The 26,990-nt window shown below is 44.4% G+C and overlaps 1 protein-coding gene across 1 annotated transcript in view; it reads right to left on the bottom strand.

Annotated features, from left to right (window-relative positions):
• Window positions 1-3,799: 3,799 nt before the first annotated feature.
• Window positions 3,800-26,990, bottom strand: part of LOC307220841 (cadherin-6) — a 164,738-nt gene continuing 141,547 nt past the window's right edge. The window contains exons 8-12 of the mRNA XM_079984962.1: window positions 22,235-22,371; window positions 12,361-12,482; window positions 10,769-10,886; window positions 10,428-10,679; window positions 3,800-5,409 (exon numbers count right to left, since the gene is read on the bottom strand). Coding sequence (XP_079841088.1) covers window positions 4,919-5,409; window positions 10,428-10,679; window positions 10,769-10,886; window positions 12,361-12,482; window positions 22,235-22,371 — 1,120 coding nt within the window. The 3' untranslated portion in view covers window positions 3,800-4,918. The remainder of the gene's footprint in view (window positions 5,410-10,427; window positions 10,680-10,768; window positions 10,887-12,360; window positions 12,483-22,234; window positions 22,372-26,990) is intronic.

Below are 26,990 nucleotides of genomic sequence, written 5' to 3'. Positions count from 1 at the left end.
ATTGACAAGGCGAAACACTTTGTCAATAAAATGCAAAGTTCTGGCGCGAATTGCCTGCTACTTAGTGTCACTGATTCCCGGGATGAGGGTCACACGCTACTTAAGCCATCAAAGTGCCACAGCATTAGTGTTGCTAATCCTGGCTAAATCAACTTAAGCCATCAAAGAGAATTTGCTACATCAGGAGAAAAGTACAATCAACACTTGTTCACACAATCCACTCAACCTTTTAAGCCTCGGTGGCGCATTTGACACGGTGCCGTTTTTAAGGCAAAACCAGTTCCTATGGCCTGTTCAATACTCAGGATGGTGCTGCGGCCAACCACCACATCCAGCCGCTCTCAATTCCAAAAGAGCTTTCAAATGTTCCCGTTGGTGTTCTCACTCCAGAAACTATCAGCAATCATTCCTGTCTCCTGCCCTGCTTGCTTTTGGGGAACATCACATATGGCAGTGGTGGGAAATGTAGCTGGACTACAACTCCCATCAGGGCTGACCACTGGGAGTCCCATGTCATCTAGAGAATTGCAGGTTTCGCACTTCCTGACATAGGGTAATGTTTGCCAGGTCTGGCGCCATTGGCCTTTCATCATTTCCTGTAAAAGGAAGCAGGAAGAGGTCCCAACAAGATGGTTAGCAGATAGCGGTCGGAGTTCAGTCTCCCAGAAAACACTTGGTTTGTGCCTTCTGTTTCACCCATTTAATTGTTTATAATTTCTGTCAGCTCCTTTCACAAGCCTTGAGTTTTGCCTGACCCAGACCTCTGCTTGCTAGTTTCTCATTGTACCGCTAGTCCTGATGTCCAGATTTTATATCTTGAGAGTCATCTAATCCAGCCGAGAATCTCAACCAAAGCATCCATGACAGATGGCCACCCAACCTCTGCTTGAAAACCTCCAGTGAAGGAGAGAAAATTAATTGCTGAATTCTCCCAAGTTGAGATAAATGGAGCTTTTATTTGAGAAGGCATTGGGAATTTGGATGCGCTTTCTGAATTGCAAAACGCAAAGCCCTTCTATCATTTTCAGCACTGATCTGCTCTTCCGCATAGAATAGGCCAAACCTTTGGACTGGTCTTCAAAGCAACCTCGCTTAATTTTACTCCTAATATTTGCTGTTTCGTTTCAATCCATAACAAAGCACTTTGCATTTTAAAACTACTGCATTGAGAGCTTTCATAAAGCATCGTGAAATGTCTCGTTTGGCCAACTTATTCGCAGCTGTGTATTTTATGCACACAAACTTTTAAGATATTACAAAGTAAAATAAATCTGTAATGGCATCTAGCGGATTTCTTCTGCATCTTGTATGCTGTACAATGTAAGGAGGCAGCTTCAGACCTGATTGTGGACCGAACCTGCTAATCTATGATTCTTGTACTTGCATCATAAAGTCAGAAGATTGACAATAGCTTTCAATAGACCTGGATGTGGTTTAAGAGAGGTTTCACTTCTAGTGTATAAGCATTTCTTTTGTCGTATTGTTGTCTTTGCTGAAACTGGCTTAATGGGTTTTTTGAAACAATTCCCCCCCCCCCAATAAAAATTGCCAAGTGGCGTGAATGTGAAATGTACATGAACCCTCTTTCTAAACACTCTCAAATCCCCGTAGGAGAAACACACTATTGTCCATCTCCAGCCAAAGACACAAACAGAAAATTAGGTGCGTTGGTGGGAAATAAAAAGAAACAAGTCTAAAACAAATTCAAATGGTTAGCTATGAGTGTGACAACATAAGTCTAGCAAAGCTGTTTGGTAACCAACAGAAAATGTTTCATACACTTTCCATCTGGGATTTCTGTCACAGTAAAGATTTGCATCTATGGCAGTTCTTGCACCATATTCTTTTAAGATGCTAGTACAGTGGTACGTCAGTTTACGAACTTAATCCTTTCTGGAAGTCTGTTCTTAAACCAAACCCCTTCTTAAACTGAGGTGCGCTTTCCCTAATGAGGTCTCCCGCCACCGGTGCCCTTCCACCATTCGGATTCCGTTCTTAGACTGAGGTAAAGTTCACAAATCGGGACACTACTTCCAGTTTTGGGGAGTTCGTAAACCGAATAGTTCATAAACAGGGCTGTTCTTAAAGCAAGGTACAACTGTACTCAAATGTAACCTCAGAGCCATACCTCTGTCCTTTGGCAAATAAATATTGGGTTGCGGGGGATTGGTAGCATTGTAAGCACAATATTTTAGGATTACCATCCTCCAGATGTAGCTGTAATTGGAGAAATCTAACCATACCTATCCTGGGTCCATGGCTTAAATTCTTAGGTTCATGTAGAGTGCAATCCTATACACACTTATCTGGGACTGGGGTAAGACTGACTTGAACTCAGTTACTTCTGAGTAGACATGCAGAGGGCTATACTGTTAAGCTGACTTTCTGTGATAATGGTTTAGTACCTTCGGTGCAGTATAACAAGACGGACCTGTTCTTACATCTGTCTGAGGTCCCTTGCAAAGTTCCCGGTGGGAGTTCTACTGATAGATAAGGCCTTTTCTGGATGTCTTTTACAAACCACATACGGGTGAGAGCTGTGCTATTCCCCATCTCTCCCTTTCCACACTCCACCTGCCTCCCAATCTGGCAGGTACTACTGTGGCTACGACTGATACTTTAGCCAGGATCTACACAGCTGCAAGGAAGCCAGATGAAAAAATTAGTGGCAACCCTTTACTCAAAGAATTTTGAATCTCCTCCTGCCTATATACATCGGCTGTACTCTAAGCACTCTAACGTTAACTATCTAAACAAAAAGCGCAAGTCATAAAATCATGTGAAACTACGTAATTATTGTCGTTAATTAATAAGGAGTGCGTCTACTATAATGCAAAAAAGGACAAATTATTAAAATTATTGTTTAAAATGCTGCCATTAGCTAAAGCAAAGAGCTTTTGAGGTCAGCTCGGGTGCTATTAGCTTTGTTGGTCATGTCGTCCACACCAAGTGAATGACCAAACCATTCTTCCAGAGTTCTACAAAGGATGTTTGAGTATTTGACATCGGCCGAAGCTCTCCTATTTATCTCAGAAATATCTTTCTGCTTCATGAGCTTCAACCAACTATAGTGTCAGCTCCCGGTCCTTGCTCTCTCTTGCTTTTCTGATTGGCTTTTAAAGCTGATGTGGTTATCTTGGGTCCCACCTCAGATGACAAAAGTGAAGAGAGAGATCTCCATCCTTCAAAATGTTTGGCACTGTCCTGGACACCACCTCCATGAAATCCCACCTTTGATGCTCCTCACAATCAATGTGCATGCCCACCAAGGCTGCTGTCTGGCTTAACAGTGGTAGCTGAGTCATGGATTCAGTCCTCCCCTTCCATGCGCCAACACTGGTCCATGCTGAAACCAGGCATGACCAGGCTCTCGCTTTGGCAAGGTAGAGATTGTACCAGAAGCTGCCTTTCTGCTTGATGGCTTGCCCCTGTCATCACTGCTGCTACCTCTTTCTCCTCCACCACCACCTCTTGTTGGGAAAGAAAGGATTGTATTCTAGTAAGTCATACTCAGAGTAGGCCCACTGAAATCTGTGGGTTGTATGCAATGGAGTAGATCCACTGGAATCAATGAACCTAAGGTTAGCTTCAACGGGCTTAACTCTGAGTAAGGCTAGCACAGGGTATAACCCCATTACCTTAAGTTCCAACTTAAGCCTGTTGATTTCCATGGGTCTACTCTTGAGTATGACTTAGCTGGATGTAATACAACATCCTTGGCTGCCACATCCTTCCCAGGCACTCAGGAGCAGAATCCTTTGCTTCAATAGGAGGAGGGAATAGCAGTGGCAGTGCTTCAATAGGAGGAGGGAATAGCAGGCAAGCAAGGAAGCAGGGAGAGGGGTAATACAATTAGCTTTCAATCTACTTGTATGCTTAGGAATGGAACAATATAAAATGGAACTCACCGAATGTACACAGGGAGCTCTCTTTTATGTGTTATGGGTTGGATGCAGATTAACACGTCTGAATCCAACTCCAGGTGTATTTTCAACCTTATGCCTCTTCCTTCCTTGATACATGTCAGAAGTAATCAACGTGGTGTCCTCCAGATTTTGCTGGACTACAACTCTCATTATCCTTGGTTATGTTGTCTGGAGTTGATGTGAGTTGGAGTCTAAAATCTAGAAGTCACCACTTTTGGCTATCCCTGATATGTATTATTGAACACACACTATTTGGTTGGTCGGTTTCCAGGAACACAATATTTCAAATATTGTGTCATTTCTGGTGCACTGTTATGGTCACACACAATGAACCTAGTAAGTCCCCCCCCCCTTCTTCCCCATCTCTTGATTGTCCACCACCACTTTAATACTTTGAACCAAGTGACCAGTTCAAAACTGACACTGGTGCTTGAATGGCCACTAGATCCTTTGAAATATTCCTTGCTGGCAGATTGTGGCTTTTAAAAGAGCTACACCCCCCTCCTTTTGTTATAATGTTTAAGCTAAGCCACAATGCTTCCTTACTATGGGGTGTTTCAAGACATAATCTGCGGAAAACATGTCTGAGCTGCGTAATTAAAATACAGTGAGATTATTGGGTGAAATATAACAGTAAGATAATCCAATTTAGAAGATAAAGTAGAACAAGTTAAAACCGTTATTCCGTTTCCATTGTCCCTCCATCTCCCTGCCATTGTGCCTCTTTGACTGTTTTGGTATACAGGGTGCACAGAAAATAAGGGAGTTTTCTTCCCCACCCCCCTCCACCCACCACATTATTTGCCTCTTGGATGCTCAAATTATATTTGCAGGGGTCGGAGGGGATGACATTGGATCCACAAAGACTGCAGTCACGGAAACTATTCAAACTGGTTGAGGACCCTTTCAAATAACTGTGGATAAATAGAAAGACGTAGCAATGCCACACATTTCAATGCTGTTTCTTGAAAATGGAAAAAAAAGGCAACATATTAAGAGTCTTTGTCGCTGTCCGCTCCACCGTACATGTCGGCCAACTTTTTAAACCGCGGACCCCAGTCACTGAGGTAATCGTAGTCCTGGTCTCCATCCGTGGTCACCGACTCCAAGGAGCTGAGAGACTCTGCTACAGATCCATTGCCTTCATATGCGTAGGTTGCTAATGAGTCATAAGGGGGCGCTGTTGGATCCGAATCATTCTCCTTTAACCTTTGGCTAATGAAATCTCTGACGTCGGTGTTATCCCGCGCCACTGGAGTCCGGCGCGGCACGAAAAGCGCTTCTGGCACAATGTCTCGTCGCAGTTTATTGTCTTCTATGGCTTCAGGGTTCCGCAGCGTGCCAATATCAAAGGCTTGGGTGTCTTCCTCTCCGCCACCTTCGTCATTGTAACTGACAATGTTGTCTCGGATGTCCTCTTTGGAAATGATCAAAGGCTCTTTCTTCCGTTGCCGTCTCAAGGCTGCAAACAGCACCACTGTAACTGGAAAGAAAAACAAGAAGCAGCATCAGTGAATGCTGAGGAGGAGGAGTTCATTTGCCGCCCAATTAAGAACAAAAATAGAATGGGCAATATATGTGTTGCTTGAACGTTGTCTTTTATAAGAAACTCTATCAAACTGTCCACTCCAAATCCACAGTCTCTCACACTGCAGCCAATCCGATTCTGAGCACTAGGGCAGTGTTTCCCAACCTTGTGCCTCCAGCTGTTTTTGGACTACAATTCCCATCATCCCTTGCCACTGGTCTTGCTAGTCAGGGATGATGGGAGTTGTAGTTCAAAAACAGCTGGAGCACAAGGTTGGGAAACACTGCACTAGGGGTTGCAGGGAGGGTAAATATTAGGAGGATTTCAAGCTCAAAGGAAGATGAAGAGCAGTTATTTTTTGTCAGCGGTAGATGTTGCTTTGGGGTTTTGGTTTTTGTTTTACTTTGCGCAGCGTGGAAATGATCCTTATGAAATCACAAGTGCAATTTCAAGGCACATGGAAAGGAAAGGAAAGGAAAGAAAAAAGTTGTCTCTTAAAATGACTAATGCCGAATGTCAGAAATGCTTTGGAATTTATTTAAGGGAACGCCCTGAGACCTCTGGGTATATGGTGGTATATTATTATTATTATTCACACACAGAGAGCCAGAGAGTGCACCTTTCCAGGTGAAATGCCACATTAGCCGTATTATAGATGAAAAAAAGTAAAAATTGGGTTTCCCCCCCTTTCCTTGATAAAACAATAAGGAACACGTGTTGCAGTTCCTAATTTTAATTCACCTCTTTATACAGCGAACAAGGATATAGAAAGATAAATAAATATGACCAGTAAATAAAGTTATTTAAAAAGGGCATCAAGTTATTTTTATTAAATAAAAATACAGTGGTACCTCGGTTTATGAACTTAATCCATTCCGGAAGTCTGTTCTTAAACTGAAACCATTCTTAAACCGAGGCGCGCTTCCCTAATGAGGTCTCCTGCCGCCGGTGCCCTTCCACCGTTCAGATTCCGTTCTTAGACTGAGGTAAAGTTCTCAAACTGGGACACTACTTCCGGTTTTGCAGAGCTTGTAAACCGAATTGTTCATAAACAGAGCTGTTCTTAAACCGAGGTACCACTGTACTGCCCTTTCTAAATGTTCCAAAATCACACAGAAAGAAAGGGGGATGTTTTTTAAGAGCCAGGAAAAATAATGAGGAAACAAACAAAAAGGAAGTGAAGGAAGGAAGGAAGAAGGAAGCAGCTTCCAGATGTGTTGAGGGCTGCATAAGATGGGGACAGAGGGCAGAGATGCTATCATGCATCCACTATAAATTCTAAACCATCCCTCAAATTGCCTTTGCTAAACATTGTACTCTGTGTTATCCAGTACACAACAGCTCAAAATCCCAGAGCTGATTTGTTTTTGTTTTTTAATTCTGCCTCGCTAATGTCATTATGAATGAGATTTCACTAAAAAGAAATGAATATTCAAATTGGATTTGTGCAAACCACTGACTCAGCTCCAAATATAACCATGTTCTTGATGCTCAGTTTCTCGTCTGAAGTGAACTTGTAAAATAAGCCCTCCTAATGCTCAACAAAACGTTAAAATAAATGTAAAGCTGAGCTGTTTTTTTCTCCCCACTACCCTCAGCAGTTCTTAGCATTATCTGGGATTTTGCAATAAATAGGCTAGGCTTTCTCAGGCTGAAAGTGAAATCCGCCATGCAGCCGAGGGGGTGGGGTGGGGTGAACAGCAAAAATAAAAAAATATAATAAATCTGCCTTTTGTCGCTGCTAAAAATGGAAACTGTAGTTCCATTCTTTCCGTGCCTTTGTTTCACATAGTGTTGAGATTGCCTAAACAAAGCATGAAAGCGGATTGAGAAAGATACAATGCTAAAGCAGCTGTTTAACTGAATGCTAGGCCTGGGACCCAAACAATTGTTTCCAATCCAAACACTACTGACAAGTTACCGTATTTTTCGCCCCATAGGACGCACTTTTCCCCCTCCAAAAATGAAGGGGAAATCTGTGTGCGTCCTATGGGGCGAATGCAGGCTTTCGCTGAAGCGTGGAGAGCAAGAGGGGTCGGTGTGCACCAACCCCTCTCCCTCTCCAGGCTTCAGGAAGCTATCAGCAAGCCTGGGGAGCCCGCGGGAGTTCCCGCAGTGCTCCCTAGGCTGCGGATAGTAGCCTGCTTCCCGGAGTGCGGGGCGCGCTGAAGCAGAGCGCCCCACGCTTCGGAAAGATATCCACAGCCTAGGGAGCCCCGCGGAAGTTCCCACAGGGCTCCCCAGGCTGCGGATAGTTGCCGCTGGGCTCGCAAGGCTTGCGGATAGCAGCCTGTTCTGGGGGCTGGGGTCGGGGGAAGCTCGGGCTTCCCCCGCCCCAGCCGTGCGGCTGGGGGGGAGAAATAATTTTTTTTATTCATTCCCCCCCCAAAAAAAGGAGGTGCGTCCTATGGGCCAGTGCGTCCTATAGGGCGAAAAATACGGTACTTCCTGCACAGCTCAACAAGGTGATTCCCCAAACCTGACCTGTCTTCCCTAATGCCCTCTGATGGAGCCCAAAGAGTTTCTCATTGCGGGATGGGCTTGTGCATGGAATGAGAAGCACCCACCAGCAAAGTCTTTGGAAGAACTGTGGAGTTTCATTTCCCTGGCAACAGTGAGTCTGCTGTACAGGGGTCAGCAAACTTTTTCAGTAGGGGGCCGGTCCACTGTCCCTCAGACCTTGTGGGGGGCCGGACTATATTCTGAAGAAAAAAATGAACGAATTCCTATGCCCCACAACTAACTCAGAGATGCATTTGAAATAAAAGGACACATTCTACTCATGTAAAAACACACTGATTCCTGGACTGTCTGCGAGCTGGATTTAGAAGGCAATTGGGCCAGATCCGTCCCCCAGGCCTTAGTTTGCCTACCCATGGATTAGAAATAGGATGCTGATAAAGGGGGTGGTGGTGGAAGTTTCACTCTTTGAAAGGACTACGTTGGAATACAGAACGAAACCACCCCTGCTCTCCGTTACTTTCAAAGGAATGCGAAGGAGACTGAGACAATTTGGAACGTACAGTGGTACCTCGGGTTACATACGCTTCAGGTTATATATGCTTCAGGTTACAGACTGCTAACCCAGAAATATTACCTCAGGTTAAGAACTTTGCTTCAGGATGAGAACAGAAATCGTGCTCCGGCAGCATGGCGGCAGTGGGAGGCCCCATTAGCTAAAGTGGTGCTTCAGGTTAAGAACAGTTTCAGGTTAAGAATGGACCTCTGGAATGAATTAAATAATTAACCCGAGGTACCACTGTAATCAAACAGGAAAGGTAACCGATTATAAATTTTCAGCGGAAAGCAGGGAAGAATCTGCCAGCTGCAATAGGTTTTCCTATTAATCCCTGGCAGTTTGGAATCAGACCGCTCTTCCTAGGTTGGGGAAAAAATATGGCGAGGACAATTTATTTGTTGGAACGGAGGGGTCTCCAACAAACTCCTGAAACACGGGGCAAAGTGACGCAAGGGCTGTTGGAAAACTGTGAGACAACTGCTACCCCCAAGTCATGATGGGAAATATCAACAGTTGGAAGAATGAAGGACACAACACTATATATGATTGGGACAACATCATTTGGGGGGGGGGGAGATTACCACACACAGGAAAGAACAATGATTACAGACCGAGTACCTCGCTTGAAACTTTATAAATCACTTAATATATTAACACGAATTGAAACCGTAAGATTGCAATCCGTATAAGGGATCATTATCTTGAAGGGAATGTAATTGAAATTATTAAGATTTTGGAAAAGGAAAAGCAAAGAGGGAGCCATCAAATCTAGCATGTGAAGAGGCCACTTTAACTAAATTGAATAATTTGGTATATAAATAATTGGTTTTAATAATTGTATTAATTGGATAAAATTGGCATGGTTATAATGCGGCTGTTATTGGAACAATATTGGAAAATCAGTTAAAAAACCCAACTAAAACACAAAATAGGATGTTTATGTTAGGCGCCAAGAGTTGGTAGGGTAACTTGGGTAAACTGAGATATTGCGTTACTAGAGTCAAGGAGTTGATACGATCACAACTTCCTTCACTGGTGAACTTGGGGACTGTGTACTTTTGGGTCAGTGTGTACCTGCTGCACTTTGTGGTTATGATTAGCGGGTGAATGTGCTCATGTAAAAGATAAAGTTTAGTGGACATGTGTGTATGGTGGCTTAGACCGTGGCATGACAGCTAAGATGCTTGCAGTGGTTTCTGATTGTGGTTGGCCTATGTATGACTGAGGCAGAAGTGTACAGAGGAGGTGGTTGTGTAATCTGAATATTTGGGGTCACCACAGATTAAATTCTCATAGGCATCCAGGGAGGATCCTGGAAGGAAGTACAAAAACCCTGTGTAATTCAAAGGAGATCACTTCTCCGATGACACTGGATAACTACGGTCATGGGTGTAGCCAAGAGAAGGGAGAGGCTGCTCCCTCTATCAAGTAAATAAATAAAAATAATTAACTAAAAGTAGAAATGGGCAATGCTTACTGAGTGTTCACGGGGGGGAAAACTTCATCGGAAAATAGGAGGAATTTGAGAAGGAAATGCTGAAAAGGTTATCAGCAAATGTGAGGAAACTTGTTTTAGTTTTGATTTTTTTTAAAAAAAATAAGATGAAAAAGGCGTGTTCTTTGTAGTTTCGCAAAAGAGACTCGTTAACCATGCAAAAGGCGGTCGGTGATTTTGTTATTTAACTTCCTAGTTTTCAAATGACTGAAGATTTAGACTGAGGACTTGGGCTGAAAAGAAAGCAATTTTGAGGCATCTCCTTCCAAATCTGCTAGACAGAGCCAGGCAAAGGATGATGACAGATGGGTGTCCCCCCTAACCTAAATCCTGGCTGCTGCCCATGACTACAGTCTTATATTGCCATGGCTTTGTTAATGTGTAGCACACATGTGTGCTCCATCCATGGGCACGGTGAGCTCCTCTCCCCACCTCCTGCAATTCAAGTGACTCCTTTACCTAGCAGTATAATAATGCAGAGGAGAATCGCGATCAGAGCGCCTGTGCTGAGGCCGGTTGGATGGATCAGCGCTTCGGCGTTACAGGAGAGCATTTTCCCTCTCTGGTCGCAGGCGCACACTCGGATGGTCACGGTTTCCGTGCTGCTCTGAATCGGGTAGTCGTTGTCCGATATTACCACGGGCAGGAGGTAGATATTCATCTCGTGTCTGTTATACCGGGTTCTCCTTGTGTAGATCGCGGCTGTGTTATCTGGAGAGAACCAGGAGCATTGTAAGCAGCATGTTCATTCTGAAAGTCCCTCAACCCCAAAGAGAATGAAGCAGATAGACAAGAATTACCTCTGTTGTCCTGAAGGGTGAAATTGGAGCTGCTGGCTACTTCGGGAGCCAGCGAGAAGGAAAATTTGTGTCCGCCGAAAGAGTCGTCTTTGTCAACGGCACTTAAGGTCTGTATGAGCTAAAAAAATGGACAATGGTGTTATTGTATTACCATCGCTGTGACAGCCAGGCTCTTTGACACCAAGACCTTGTTCATACTGTATTATTCCACAAATAACCTTAGAGCAATGAGTTCGAAGCAGCGTGCCAAGCAGATAGCAGCGGTTGAGATTTCCAGCAAAGAAATGCTGTTCTCTAAGAGTTGCTTTGGAATACGTGTCTCATACAGGTATTTTCTACCAGCTCCATCTGCTACGCAGGCTGAGACCCTACCTGCCCATGGACTGTCTCACCAGAGTGGTGCATGCTCTAGTTATCTCCCACTTGGACTACTGCAATGCGCTCTACGTGGGGCTACCTTTGAAGGTGACCGGGAAACTACAACTAATCCAGAATGTGGCAGCCAGACTGGTGACAGGGAGCGGCCGCTGAGACCACATAACACCAGTCCTGAAAGACCTACATTGGCTCCCAGTATGTTTCCAAACACAATTCAAAGTGTTGGTGCTGACCTTTAAAGTCCTAAATGGCCTCAAAGGCCCAGTATGCCTGAAGGAGTGTCTCCACCCCCATCGTTCAGCCCAGACACTGAGGTCCAGCTCCGATGGCCTTCTGGCGGTTCCCTCACTGCAAGAACTGAGGTTACAAGGAAGCAGGGAGAGCTTCTTGGTAGTGGCGGCCACCCTGTGAAATGCCCTCCCATCAGATGTCAAGGAAATAAACAACAACCTGATTTTTAGAAGACACCTGAAGGCAGCCCTGTTTAGGAAAGGTTTTGATGTTTGAAGTTTTATTCTGTTTTAGCTATTCAACTTGATAAGGTTGGGGATTGGAGTGAAAAGAGATAGGGATCTTTGGGGTGGAGATGGTGATCTTTACCCCATTTGATCTGCTTTTTAATAATCATATTTATGAATATACAGACTGCCTTTCTTCTGGAGCACAGAATGCCCAGGCAATCTGCCATACACCCAGCTGGTGAATTGTCTCCCAGGCTGTAGGGCATGGTGAACTGGGGTAACTACAAAGGGCTTTGCATCCCCAAACATCAGAGTATGTTGAGTAGTTCTTTTCAGTCCATTAAAAAAAAAGAAGACCCCAATCTTTTGTCTCATTCCCCACCCAGATCTTGCAAATACCTAGATGGCAACAGAACTAATTTCAAATATGTGCCTTTCGTATCAAACCTTCAAGGGATTCATCAAGAGAAGCATTAAACAGAGCAAATTAAGGGGAAATATGGGGCCGGCAAACTGAAGTTCAAGAAGGAGCCACGCTGAACTCTGTGATATGCAATGCCGCATCACACCAGCTCCTAAGGGAATGCCATTCGCAAGCCGATGCAAGATAGTCATGGTCTCATTTCACTTAGCATCGCTGTCAGTTCCTTTGCAATGCATAGTGCCAGCTCACAGGCACAATGCTGTTGCCACCATAGCACAGACCCCGTTATAAATCTCATATTTATTCGTTACGAAGCACAAACCGCACACCTGCTCGGCCTTTGCATTTTCACAGACGAAGGTTTCGTAAAACATGGCAAACTCCGGGGCGTTGTCATTCACGTCCAGGACTTTAATAAACACTGGGATGCGGCTGCTCTCCTTTGGGTTGTCTGTAGTGACACAAAGAGAAAGCCGGTGAAAACATTTTAGTAATGAGTTTGACTCCCGCCCCCCACCCACTGCCTTGTTTGGAGCAATACATTCACAAGGCTAATGCAAGCAATGAGCAACATTTTTGTGCGTGCACAATTTATTTGTGCGAGTTAAGGGTATTTGCAGGTACAATCAGAATACATCTCTAACTGCCTCCAAAACCAAAGGTAGGAATTCTATGCACATTTTTATCTCCTTCGATCTTCTCCCGCTTTCATATCCATCCGACTTTATAAAATTCCGCCAATCAGACCACCAGAAACCCCCACGGAGGTCTTTACATTTGAAATTTGATCTGTCACTCTTGCATGACCGACCATCAAATATTACTGCATGGAAAAAGCCCTTCAGCTGTGAATCTTAGGATTCAACTGTTAAATACGTGTGGCTGACTAATATAAGATCTGTACAAGCAGATAAGGAAAGGAAGGAAGGAAGGAAGGAAGGAAGGAAGGAAGGAAGGAAGGAAGGAAAAAATTTGTTGATTTCAAGTCCCAAGTTATCCACAATAAGCTTCTGGAAAGGCACAGAAGAGGCAGCAGTGAGAGAGATGGGTTATTGTTAGAGCCTCTCTCTCTCTCTTAATTAGAGATCCTTTTTGAATTGAAATATATTTAAGCTGAAATATAGGCAAAGGGCTCTTTTTAAGGCTGTGTATGCACTATAGAGGGACGCGGGTGGCGCTGTGTCTAAACCACAGAGCATAGGACTTGCCGATCAGAAGGTTGGCGGTTCGAATCCCCACGACAGGGTGAGCTCCCGTTGCTCAGTCCCTGCTCCTGCCAACCTAGCAGTTCGAAAGCACGTCAAAGTGTAAGTAGATAAATAGGTACTGCTCCAGTGGGAAGGTAAACGGCGTTTCCGTGCGCTGCTCTGGTTCACCAGAAGCGGCTTAGTCATGCTGGCCACATGACCCGGAAGCTGTACGCCGGCTCCCTTGGCCAATAAAGCGAGATGAGCGCCACAACCCCAGAGTCAGCCACGACTGGACCTAATGGTCAGGGGTCCCTTTACCTTTATGCACTATAGACTATACTTTGAAAGCACACTCTAAGCAATTTCCTCCCCTCAAAGAATTCTGGGTGCTGTAGTTTACCCCTCATAGAGCTAAAATTCCCAGCAACCCTTAACAAACTACAATGCCCATAGTTCTTTGAGGGACAGAATGTGCTTTAAGTGTCTTTGAAAGGAATACTGCATCTACAGACCTCCTTTCCCCTGTATGAAGAGCAGAACAGCCATTAGCAGAACTTTCCCCTTGTCATCTCCTTTAGCCCCACAATTCCTATACATGCAGCGTAAAATAGAAAATAGAGTGGACTACATCACTTCAAGATGTGGATTATGTACATGCCATTTTTGACTGTTCCCACCTATATTTAAAAAAGCAGAACAGCCATTAGCAGAACTTTCCCCTTGTCATCTCCTTTAGCCCCACAATTCCTATACATGCAGCGTAAAATAGAAAATAGAGTGGACTACATCACTTCAAGATGTGGATTATGTACATGCCATTTTTGACTGTTCCCACCTATATTTAAAAAAGCCAATTTGTGCATATTAAGAAGAAGAAGCATTGGGTATCATGCCAGAGAGACGTTCCAGTCCAACCTAGGTTGTTCTTTTCCTTTGAAGGTGGTGGTTGTTTTAAAATGAAGGGGAGCATTCAACACTGGCATCTCCATCTGTTGTCTGAAGTGGTGGAGCCCATGTAGAGCTCTGCACTTTCATGCTGTTTGGACCTGGCCTAAGAGGCAAGCAGAGGACTCTTCTTAAAGGACTGAGGTGCATCTTGTGAACATCTGTGACGCTAGGAGCCACTGAGCTCCTGGGAGGCCAGTTGCCTATCTTGCTTAGGGCTCCTCCACTCCAAAATTCCTCCCCTGCCTCTGATCTTTCCAGAAGCATTGAGCCCGATGAAATCCACACTCCCTCCCACCAGAAACAGGGTTACCCTATGTCAGTGATGCCACTGTCTTTTTTCATTAGGCTCGATGATTCACAGGGAAAAGGGCAGGCTGCGCTGAGCTCCAGAGTGAGAAAGGCCATAATTGAGAGAGATTTGCTTAGGAAGTGCAGGGTATGCTTCCTTGATATCCTCCACGAATTTGTCTAATCCTCTTTCAAAGCAATCCAAGTTGGTGGCTGTCATTTCCTCTCATGGGAGCAAAGTTTAATTATGGAGGAAGCCCTTTCTTTTATCCATCCCGAATCTTCCAACATTTGACTTGACTGGATGTCCTGGGAATTGCTCTACACACCCTTAAATCATTTTTGGGAACCTTTTCCCGAACTTTCCCCAACTCTACAATATCCTTTTTTGAGGTGAGTAGACCAGAACGGTACACAATTTTCCAAACGCGGCCCCGCCACAGTTTTGTCTAACAGCATTACGATATTGGCAGTTTTATTTCCAATTCCTTTTCTAACTCTCCCGAGCACTGAATTTGCCTTTCCACAGCTGCTGCACACTGGGTCAATGTCTTCTTTGGGCAATCTACTATGACCCCAAGGCCTCATTGCTGGTCAGTCACTGCCAGTTCAGACCCCTTGAAATCAAGACTCTTTTAAGACATATTGTCTCTTTAGACACAGTTGTTTTGACCTCCTATAGTTCACCCTCCCTGGGTGGAAGAGGAAAGGGTTAATTGGGGGTGTGGTGACAGCAATTTTTTTTATTAAAGATTTTCTTGTTTTACAGAAGTATGTATAATGTCTCTCGTACTTTTTTCCATGTAACATTTTTACAAATCAGTTTCATTTGTTGAAACATTAGGAAGAAAAGGCGTGGAGGGGGAGAAGATGAGTGGGGTCAGGTGGCGATGTTTCTATTTTGCTTAATGTTTGTAGGGTTTGGTGTCAGCGTTACTCGTGCCGGTTCTCTGCTGTTCACTTGTGTTCCTTTGGTGGTGAGAGAGGCTGGGGTTGGCCTAGGGTGTGGTTGTATGTTTGTGATTGGCTGTGGTGATCTTTGTTTTTGTGTGTAAGTGGGGTGGGTGGGTGTTCTGGATCAGGTTAGCCATATTGGTTTATATGCTGTTGGTGGATTATTGTCATTGTCTTGTTGGGTTGTGTACGTCAGTGTTTCCCAACCTTGGGCCTCCAGCTGTTTTTGGACTACAACTCCCATCATCCCTCGCTAGCAAGACCAGTGGTCAAGGATGATGGGAATTGTAGTCCAAAAACAGCTGGAGGCCCAAGGTTGGGGAACACTGGTGTACGTGATAAAGGGGAGCTGTCTTCTTCTGTTTGTTCCCATGTCAGTTTCAGTTTATTGGTTAATTTTTCTAGTAGGGCTGTTTCCCATACTATTTGGTACCATTGGTCCATGCTTACTCCTGACAGGTCTCTCCAGTGTCTGGTTATGGTGTTTCTGGCTGCTGAAAGTAGGTGGGTTATGAGTGCTTTGTGGTGTAAGTGGGCGCTGTTGTCTTGGAAGATGTTTAGTAGGACCAATTCTGGGGTGATGTCTAAAACCCAACTATTCTGGACAACAGCCATACGAGAAATATGTAAAATAACTAAGCATGTATTGGTGACAGCATTATTGAATTGTTTGGGGCACAGCCTTACAAGACGGTTGTGCAAGGAAGGGCATAAGCAGGATCTTTTAGCTTCCCCCTTCCATTACAGAAGGGACAGAAGAACCTCAGAGTTCTTTCTCTCTGCCCTGGGAGAGGGTAATCTGATGCTTCCTAAGGCCCCCCACCCCCCCGGAATGGCTTCCCGGGAACAATGGAATTGCAGGATAAATATGTCAAGTGAAGGTTTTTCTTTGTATAGCCTTAAAGGGCTGCGAATCTGAAAGCTGCAACATTTTAAAACATAGAGTTGAAGTCAATAGGAGAAACTTGCTTAGAAATGCAAAATCAATATTCTCTCCCACAAGCAAGCAATCTGTTCTTGGGCGATAACTATCAGGAACACCACTTTCCAATATGCTTACGCAAACTTTAAGCTTCGTTGCTCTTTATCTCTTCCTCATCCTTCCCGACTTCTTTTTCTTCAATGAATAAATTGCTTAACTTTGTTCTCTTCAGTCTAACCTAATTGTCACCTGGTTCTTTCTTTTTCTTGTGGAAGGAGTGGGGAGTGTTACTGTGTGGAGCAGGCAGCTTCCTTCCTCTCGCTGCATTATGCAAACACACACATTTCTTAGTTATTCATGTAGCATCTATCAAACCAAAGACTGAAATCCTAAATTTCTCTTGATCTTGGCTTTGAAGTGCTTTCTGTGGTGCACTTGCTGTTTCACCTTTCATAGCTTTCAGGTGTGGAAAATTCATCATTCAAAACAACTTCAGAACTCTCATCTGCAAGGCAGCTGCATACTGAACAACTTGAATCCCACTTCTGCGTCCGTCACTGATTTCCTTGGGTTCGTGAGTAAGTCAAGGTGGCCCAACAGAGAGGCATATGTTTGTCGTGAGTATGGATTGCAATAACCATGAAAATATTCCTTCTTTGCTGAGGGTCCCTCTGTAACTCCTAAAATACAGAGATATTTAGCAGGTATGGAGCTTTTGGCTGGCATCAGTCTGTCTCGGGAGACAAAGGAGGAGTGTGCCTTTGGGAGTGAAGTCAAACCATTGGAAGGTTACAGCGGCTGCTGTGTGTGTAGAGACCGATATTGGAGAGACATGTTTTGTTGCAGCTGGGGCAGATGTGTGTCCGGTTGTGCTGCTGCAGATGCACCATGACGTTTCTCCTCTCTGCTCTCCTGCCAGCGATCATTCCTCCTTTGGCCACTGTTATGGAAGCACAACCTGTCTCCAGGCACTGCAGTCATCTGAAAGGGATTGCCACACGTTGTCACATTTGCAGACATCTTTGTAGCACAGAGCTGGTCTTCCACTGGACCTGGTGCCTGAAGCCAGCTCCCGGTAGAGTACGTCCTTAGGTATCCTGCCATCTTCCATTCTGTGGACATGAACATGTAGACGTCGCTGAGACAGGACGTCTGGGAATGTGGGCTTAGGAGAGGACATCTTTGTTCAGAACTCTGTCCTGCCATGTGGTGCCCAAAATTTTCCTGATGGAAGGCATTGAGGTGTCGTTCCTGGCAGTTGCAAATTGCCCATCACTCACTTAACCTTCATATTTCAAACCACTAGAGGACGTATGGGGCCTCATCATCTAATGATGGATCTCCATATTCTATATTTTATTGGCCAAGCAGGTTATGATCATATTCCTGTGGCACTTGTAACATCCACAGATGTCTTGTTTGGACAAGGGGCATCCAACATCTGCAAAAACTCCAGCTGTCTCCCCAGGATGTAGTCCTCAGCATACTTGTTCTTAGCTATTATACCACACTGGCTGGCTGCATAATTGGTCATAAACATAGGTGCTCTTTACATGTCACCCCAGCACCATAAGAAAGATCCATGCCGTATTTTGGGTCTATGTGGAGAAAAGTAGCTCCGATGTATAGGAAGCACCATGGTATGACAATTTCAAAGAACAATGACATCATTAACATCTTTTGGACCATCTTACAAATTAGCAGTACATAGCTGAAGACTAGGAACTTACTATCCTGGAGGAAGCATTGATTAAAAAAAAAAGAGATGTCTGACTGACCTCCTCTTTGCCTTTTTAAGAAACTACTAAAAACTCATTTGCTCTCTCTCTTCGCTTCCTTACTCGTCAGCTAATTATAGTGTGTTTTACTCATTGTTTGTTTCACTTAGGTAGTGCACAGTTTTTCTCCTCCCCTTAAGTCCTCCTTCCCTTTGTTTCACATTCTTTAGCATCTAAAATATGTCAAACAAAATCGTGACTTGGAAGGCAAGGACCTGCTAGTTTTACTGTTTGCATAGTGCCTGCTGGTGCCTTTATCGAGGATAAATGATGATCACGCTGAGACGTGGGGCAATTTTCTTCTCATAGCATGGAAGCGCATGACAACGGTGTGAACTTGTGGCTTCAGAAACAGAGAACACTCTGTTGGGTAAAAGGTGCACTCAGTGCAGGGCAAGCATATGCACAACTGGACAGAAAGCAATAAAATGACCCAAACTTAGCAATTGTTCTTGGTCAGGGGTTAGGAACTTCAGGCCTGAAGGATGAATGCGGCCCTCCATATCTCCCTGTGTGGCCCTCTGAATTTTCTCCAAGCCACACACCTCACTGGGTCTGCTTTATGCCAGGAGAGTTTTTCCTCTGGTTGGAATGTGTCCTAGACCTCAGATAATACCTCTTGCATGTCTGGTGTTTGTGTGTGTTTGTGTGTTTGTGTGTGGAAACAAGCCTACTGCACAATGGGAAATTTACATTCCTTGCTCTCCCCATTGTTACTCTGGCCCTGCTCACTGCTAGCAGGCGGCCCTCAAAACATTGCCCAGAAGGAAATGTGGTGTTCAGCGTGACAAAGGTTCTTCACCCCTGTTTTCTGCGCAGTCAACATGGTGGTCTTAAGAGATGGTGAAGTGGCATTGTGGCTGCTAGAAAAGAAGAAAAAGCTACTTGCTTGTCGACATGTTATTTAAGATTCCGTAAAATGTTTTTGAGTAGAGATTGTGGGGAGGGGAGCAAAGCATTCTTCCTTCCCTAGCTCAGGCCTTGCTAGCTCAGGCTCAGGCCTTCCTTGCTAGCTCAGGCCTTGCCCTACTGCTCTATAGACTACTTGAGCGGTGTTTTCAGAGAGAGTTCAGTGACCCATTTTACAGCTACACATAATGCATGAGAAAAAGGAAGGATCAAGCAGATCCATGTGTATGCAGCAATTTTACAAGAGCCGAGGGAAAAATAATAATCACAGAATGTGGTATTGGATGCACGAATTGGCTTCCTAAGAATCTCAGTTTGCTTTCTTCCTTTCTTTTTAAAAAAGAGCAAGTTTCCAGAATAGACTTTCAAGCCTACCTTAAATTAGCAACACCCGCTTAAATGTCAAAAACTAGAGAAATTTGAATAATTTATTCCAAGTGCAGAATTCAGCATTTCTCTTGGCACATAATTGAGAGGGCCTGGGAGCAAATTTTTATTTTTTTTATTCCCCCCTTCCTCAAGTATGGGATATACATAGCTCTGTTCCTCCTGCTGAGCTGCAAAGAAGAGCCTTGAAATTTCCAGTAGAATCTAGCTATCTAATGCCATGGAAGGCATTAAATAATTGTTATTCTGCTGTGCTTCACAGTCAAATGCAACAAAACCGATTCTTCTCAGTGTTTACTGAATTACATTTGCACATGTAGGTGCTCCAAGGCTCTCTCTTTGCTAGATAGCGATCACTTCTATTGTAGCACCCTGCTTGTGGTTAACGCTTAGCTGGAATGAAATATTCAACTCAGCAATAGAGAAATTAAAATAATAATTTATTTGTCAGACAAATAAATGAGAGGCACAGTGGTATATGGTTACCAAGCTCTGGCCTGCCCTCCTGCCATTCTGGCCAGCACTTATATTTCCTTAATCCAGCCCCCTTGCTCCTCCTGTGGCTGCCTCTGTCCAATCAGCCTGGTTGAAATTCCTATTGGCTGTTTGCTAGAACCAATCACAAAAGATACACCCATTTCCTTTTGCCCTTTTATGGGAAACAAAAAGCTATATATTCTTCTATCTATAAATGACAAATAAGTAGTAATATATCTTACATGTGTCTCAACAAGGAACCTTAATTACCAGCTCACCTCTTGCCCTCCTTGCCCTATTGCCCTCCAAAACAAATGGTTAATCTTAAATTTTTATCTTAAACAGATGTCAAGGATCTTGAGTTCACATCATCATTGAAAGATCTCCTTCTCTTGGAGGTCTTTAAACAAAGGCCTGACAACCATATGTGTGCTCTAATGATGTTTCCTGCTTGGCAGGGGGGCTGGGCTGATGGCTGATGGCCCCTGTGATCTCTTCCAACTATATGAAATAAGAATCTAGCATAAGGATTTAACATTTCTTTCTTTCTAAATCCTTTGCATAATTACATTTAAGCCAATATATTTAATACATAACATAGATAGCTTTTTAGAAGAATAAACCTTCTCAAAGTAAAAAAGGAAGGAACAGTTTCCAGCCTCAAAATAAGATAGGAAGAAACCTATCTTCTCCAGCCAAGCCAGTTGCCTTTTTCACTGCTCTTGACCTTTCAACCTTAGGAAAATATGGCTCAAGTTTAATGGGAGGCACATGGTTTTATTTTACCATTTACCCACTCTTAATTATGTTTATCTCTTTTTTTATCTTCTGTAATATGTAGGGTCAGTGTAACCTTGGCTCTCAGCCTGTAATTCCCTTTTTACGACTTTGAGAATTGTTTTCTGCTATAAATCAGGGGGCCCCCTTGTCCAGGAGAATAAACATTGCCAAGGTTCTTAGGCAGCTGGTCTTCTGCCTGGCATGAAACATTTGAAAATCTTTAAGCTCATCTTAATATACAGGCCTTAATCAAAAATATAAGCTTTGATAAAAATGCAGGCTTATGATTAGATGCCTCACTATATCCCTTTAAATGTGATGGTTAAAGAATTCTGGTCATTGTAGTCCAGTGAGAATCATTGGTAAGCGATAGGGTAGCCAAATGCAGAAGAACACAGAGCTCCTGAACCTTCCAACTGTTGTGCAGAAGAGGCAGCTTTGAGAGATTATTTATCTTCTGCTCACCATTAAAGGTGTAGGAGCCTGTCCTCTTTTTTTAATCTGGCCACCCAAGTTAGCTGTCCGCCATTTCCCCCCTTCCTCTCAGAACTGCAGTTACCATGGTTTCCAGGAAGAAGTTTTGATGTCTCCCATTAACGAGACATCTAGTTACCTGGATGTGACCTAAAATATTGGAGATGATTAAAAAGTGTTTGGTGGCAGGTTTACATAGAAAACAGGTGCTTAAACAAGGCTGCCTAATTTGCACAGACTCCCTGCATGAATATTGAGCTCAACGGAGTGATCTTCGGTGCTAGCTCTACTTAGAATAGGCCCATTGGCATTAATAGAGATGATTCATTAATTAGTTGTGTGCAACCTACAGTTACTTGATTATCTAGACTCGCCTAATTGTGAAGTGTTCCCCTTCATCCGAACCCAGAGTCCCCGTTCAGACCAAACAAGAAACAGAGAAGGGTTGCAAATGCGGTTGATGTTTCTGAAGTTGACAAATTGGCCTTTGGTTTGAATGCAATCTAAACGCCTTCAGCTAGTCCTCTAAGCCTGCCCACTTGGAAGCAAGTCCCATCTACAATAGTTTTCATGTAAGTAGATTTAGGAGTGATGTACTGGGCTCCGGGCTTCTAATTAAATCTGGCCCTAATGAAATTAATAGGGGAACGCAGAAAGAAGTAAGTGACTTGAAATGATGGCCTTTTAAGTATCTTGGTCAATGCTACAGGGCTGATTTTGGTTGGCACATAAAGAACAGTATATTTCCCTCCCCTCCTCAATATTATGTACCCCTTTTTGTGGGGAGGGGGTACAATCTATGCAGCTGTTCACAAGCAGCAATTGCCATCCTAATTAACCAATGGCCAGGAGGATTTCTTTAGTCTATTTGATCTGAAATGAGGGGCATACTAATTTCCTTTCCATTCAGGCACAAAGTTGCCTCTTCATAAGCTGTAGCCTTGGGAAAGAAAGAGGGGGAAATACAGAAGCTTTTTTAAAGTTTACTTCCCTGAATAACAGCAAAACAACCAAAGCATGGAGATTGACTTCCTTTCAGCCATTCTCCGCTGGAAGGCTGCATTCGTTACGGGAATGGTGTTTATGCAGAACTTACTGATCTCGGAAGCTACTACTGTAATGTTATGCCACAATAATGTTTCCCGGTCAAGTAGTTTGGAAGTAAATATTGAACCGTTTCCAGAATCAATGTTGAATATTCTGTCCATGTCAGTATGCCGATCTACAGAATACCTGAAAATAGAAACAAAGTCATTTAGAGATCACTCCAAAAATGCTTTAAAATAATTTTATGGTGCACTCTACAGCTATACTGCAAACACAACAACAAACCCCACCAAACCAATGTTGTTGTACTGATATTGTGAGCTGCAACATCTTGATACCTTCTGTGATTTGGGCAGGATTTATCTAAGGATCCCGGTCGGTAGAAACCCTGCTTCAGCAGATGGAACATTTATAATTCCTCACCATATATTTGCTAAAATCCTATTTTATTCACAAGACCACCCATTAAGACACAACCAAAACACATTAGGCCAATTCACAATTTCCATGTTAAGTGCTACAACTGGCATTCTGGAGTTCTTTACTTGAGCATGGATTTTTTTTAAAATTTTGGCTATCTCTCTCTTTGTCTCCTTGGTACAGACATCAAGATTCAACAGGTGAACAACTTGCATTCTTCAAAATACAAATGCAACTTGTGAAGTTTCTTGTACAGAAAATAAAATTTTCAAAGCGTGATATGGTAGAAAACCTACCACAAGATCATTTCCTCCCAGCTCAATGTTTCCGTAGTATAATATAATTTTGTGAAAATTTAGTGCTAATGATCATGTTGAAAGCTAATGTGGCATGAACATAGCGATGCTCTGGCTTATTCAGGCTGCAACTCTCTTGCACATTTATTTCCAGGTAAGCGTAACATTCTTTGCAACCTAAGTAACTTCACCCAAGGCATCACAAGGCCTTACTCCTGAGTAGTCATGTCTACGATTGCACTGCCTATCACAAGAAAACAGAACCAAATGTGTTTCATTGCACTTTTCTGCCTCAAGAATGGTTGCGTGCATTGGTGAAAATTTAGTGAGCTCTGTAGCCTTCTCTATAAACCGTGAACCGCCCTGAGACCTCCGGGTATAGGGCGGTATATAAATTCAATAAACAAAATAATAATAAAATAACTGTAGAGCACAGATTTACTCATGCAAGGGAAGGAACAGGCTGTTGTTTTCCTGCACTTCCCAATTGAACAGGATGACCAATCACTGCTTCTTAATAATTCAATACCAAATGTACCCAAGAGCAGAACTTGCTGAAAATCACTGACCCACCTATAATTGAAATGTCAGCAATGCAATTTTTGAAAAGTTTTTTTTTTTTACAGGATTTATAATATTTTGGCCAAGCTGGCAATAAACTGCAGGATATAGGAGGGCAACAGATGAAATGGATCAGTCGGCAAGGGCTATAGAATGACCGCTCACCAGTATTGTAGGTGGGCGGTTTTTGTGACCTGGCACAGGCTCCCTGGCCTCGGGAGCCGAGCCATAGCTGTTGGCCATTGCTCTGTCCCCTGGGCTGGGCGGCGAGGTTGCAGGGCTCCCGCCTGGCCCTGGTTCAAATTAGCAAATTGGCGGGGGGCAGGTGGAGCAAGGGCCAGGTAAGGAGGATCCTGACAACGCCGGCCATTCAGTCAGCTAGAAGTGTCATGGAGAGAGAGGCTCATTATTGGACAGTTCAGGGGGTAACCAACTGGGAGCTACGGAGCTGGGAAGTGGTATGGGGAAGTGGTACCTTGAAGCCTTTTGTTTCACTAAGCAGAGCCTCTTGTCCCGTAGTGTGGTAACACATCCCTCACACAGCAGTGTTAGTAGGGCCCCGTTAGAGGGGTTTGTGAGGGGAGTCACTGACCATGAGCACTTGGTGAACTCCCCTCCACAACAGGAAAAGGGGGGGCAGCTGCATAAATGCACATTTTGCAGTGTCCCCCAGATTCCTGTCTGACCCTGCTTAGCCTCAGACCCCATATTCTGTGACTTTCAGAGATTTAGAAGAATTCTGTTTATTTAGTCTTGCAGAGAGTGCATATTTCATATATTTCATATTGTTCAGTGTTCTCTATAGATTATATAAAGAGTTTATATTGACATTGCATTGTTGTACTTGGTCATTGTGTCGCCTTTGGATATTACTAGCCTCAGACCCCAGCTGGGGGACTGCGAGGGATACACACCCAATGCCTAAGCCAAAGTTTTCCTACATCTGAAATTAATAAAGTTGTGGCCTGTTTTAATCCTATACCTATGCTGTCTTGTGTCTTAACTATCTGGGGCCTGGCTCTCAGGGAGGAGGGTCTGTGCCTGGGTACGCAAAGCTTCCCTCCTGCCCGTGCCATCCGAAAAAGCTTCTCATGCATCACAGTAACACTGCACAGGCAAAGGGGGAGGAATACTAATGCTAGACACCTGAGTGCAAGGAGATGGCTTTTCTTTCTATACACACTCCAATCCACAAGTGTATGGTCTGGGACCAACTGGGCAGCTCTTTTTCTTTGCAGGAGTGCCACACAGCCTGTGCCAGGTTGAAGTGGTTCTTCCTCCAAATGCTCTCCAATAAGTGTTCACTGTGGTGTCTGTTAGAATTCCTGCTTCGTGATTGCAGTCATGGGATTGTTGTCTTTCACATGATGTGGTATGTTTTGACTCCAGAGTGGGAAGTGACGGAGACAGGATGTTTGTGTTACTGTGCTCCGTGAAGTGGGACTATTGTCCTTTGTTCATTCTCTTTGATGTCTGATGCTAGAGAGAGAGGGAGCCATGTTGCAGTGCTCCGTGTGTGTTTACATGTAAATAAAGTAGATTAGCCAAAATGCTGAGTTGCTGAGGTCTGTCACGCAAGCTGCGAAGACTCTGCAGATCCCTAAGTGTTCCGATGTCTGTTGGCATTGGTCGCTGTGATGTTCGGGCTGAAGAAAGCTTTTGAAACTCCCGAACCAGGAGGGAGAGAACATGCCAGTCGGGCATGTGTCTCTGCCAGGGTCCTACTTGAGTGTAGGACAAGCTCCTGACAGTGTCTACTTAGGCAAGGTATTGCAAGTTGCCCTCCCATATCACTTTACCTGTTTCAACCACACTATGGTTGCTGTAATGCCCAGGAAAGCAGCAGGGGAGATTGGCTGAGGTTGCCAAGTGGAAGAGTTGGAATTCAGCCAACTGTTTCCCTGCTCCCAATGATTGGTGCGGGAAAGAGGGAGAGTGTGCTGGTCCCATGGGTTACCCCAGAGGCGAGGTCCAAGTCCGGTGCAAGTCAAAGATGCAACGTGGAGGCAGTCCGTAGTAGCTGAAGCTGGGTGCAGGGCAGGGTGTCAGGTGAAGTCAGGAACAGGCAAGCAAGCAGGGAGCCAGGGCAGGTCAGGAGCTCAGGCAGGAACTAGCAACCAACAATGTTGCTCCCGCAACTTGGGACTGGGTCTGGCTGGCTTTTATCTGCTCTGAGGCATAGGGCGGCCCCGATCCTCAGGTGACTCACCTCTCCTGGCCTGGAGGCGAGCACTCCTCCTGCGGGAACATAGTTCCCTCCGCCTCTCTGCCCTGAGCCTCTGTAGCTCAGGAGAGGCTGGGAGGGTTACTGGACCCAGAGGCAACCTCAGCTTCCTCTGACGGGGCTGAGAGTGGAGCACCTGCAGGCAATGGGTGCTCCATCACCTCAGGAGCCAGAGCAGACTCTGCTGGTGCCTGCACCTGAGGATCCAGCACGGGTGAGGACCCTTCAGGCTCATGCCCCAGCCCCGGCTCAGCTGGTTCTGGAGGCGGGGAATCCTGTGCAGGCTGGGATCCCTCAGGTTCAGCATCCGAGTCTGAATCCCAGGCCATCACAGAGAGAGAGAGAGGGTTGGATGGGGAATAAGTTGGCTACATGGTGGAGCTCCTTCAAAGCAAGGGTTTTTAAGTGGGGTTGTATGTAGTCACTGTGAATTTAGCATCTGCTCTCAACGTAACAAACTTACAGGGCCATGGCGTTAGGTTACCGTTTCTAATTCCATCTGTTGAAAGGTCAGCAGTCAAGCCTTCCTGATGAATGGATTAAAGTGAATTAAAGATCATGAGACTTTCTGCTGCTGCTGCTGCTTTTCAAGTGAAAGGAAAGAACATCTCCCTTATACCTTTTAAAAGTCTGGGGCTGGAAGAGTTTGTGTGTCTGTTGACTTCAAAGGCTGCATGCCAGCAGAAATTCTCCTGGAATTATATGAGTTGCAGAAACCAGGACCTCAAGCTGTGGCAACAATTAATATCTCAGACATATACTGAAAGTTGGCAGTAGTGCCACAGTTTGGATTTGCCAAGTTATTTAACAAGCTTTAAGCAAGCATCTTTCACATATTCAGCGAACTGGGGATTAGCGGTGTAAGTTTTTCAAACGGAAGCCTAATATCCAGAAATCCGAACATCACAGATTTAGCACAGTGTATGTGACACAGTTCTCGGAAGCAATGGAGAAAACCTGTTTATGTTTGATTCTTAGTTTGCAGCCTGATGCTAACCATTTGTTTTAGCTGCAGCCGCCCTTAGGAAGCACGGCTATGCAATTGATCATGTTAGGCTGTAAGTGGAGTGAAGAGAATGCACTAGCAAAGCCCTAGCAGGGGGAAAGTGATGCCCAGGAGAAAATAGGTTCTTTGGGCAGTTTAGAAGAAGAAGAAGAAGAAGAGTTTGGATTTGATATCCCGCCTTTCACTCCCCTTCAGGAGTCTCAAAGCGGCTAACATTCTCCTTTCCCTTCCTCCCCCACAACAAACACTCTGTGAGGTGAGTGGGGCTGAGAGACTTCAGAGAAGTGTGACTGGCCCA

Source organism: Podarcis cretensis (assembly GCF_951804945.1).
Source record: "Podarcis cretensis genome assembly, chromosome: 7".
NCBI classification, from domain to species: Eukaryota; Metazoa; Chordata; class Lepidosauria; order Squamata; family Lacertidae; genus Podarcis; species Podarcis cretensis.
This window is presented reverse-complemented; position numbering and strand designations above follow the sequence as displayed.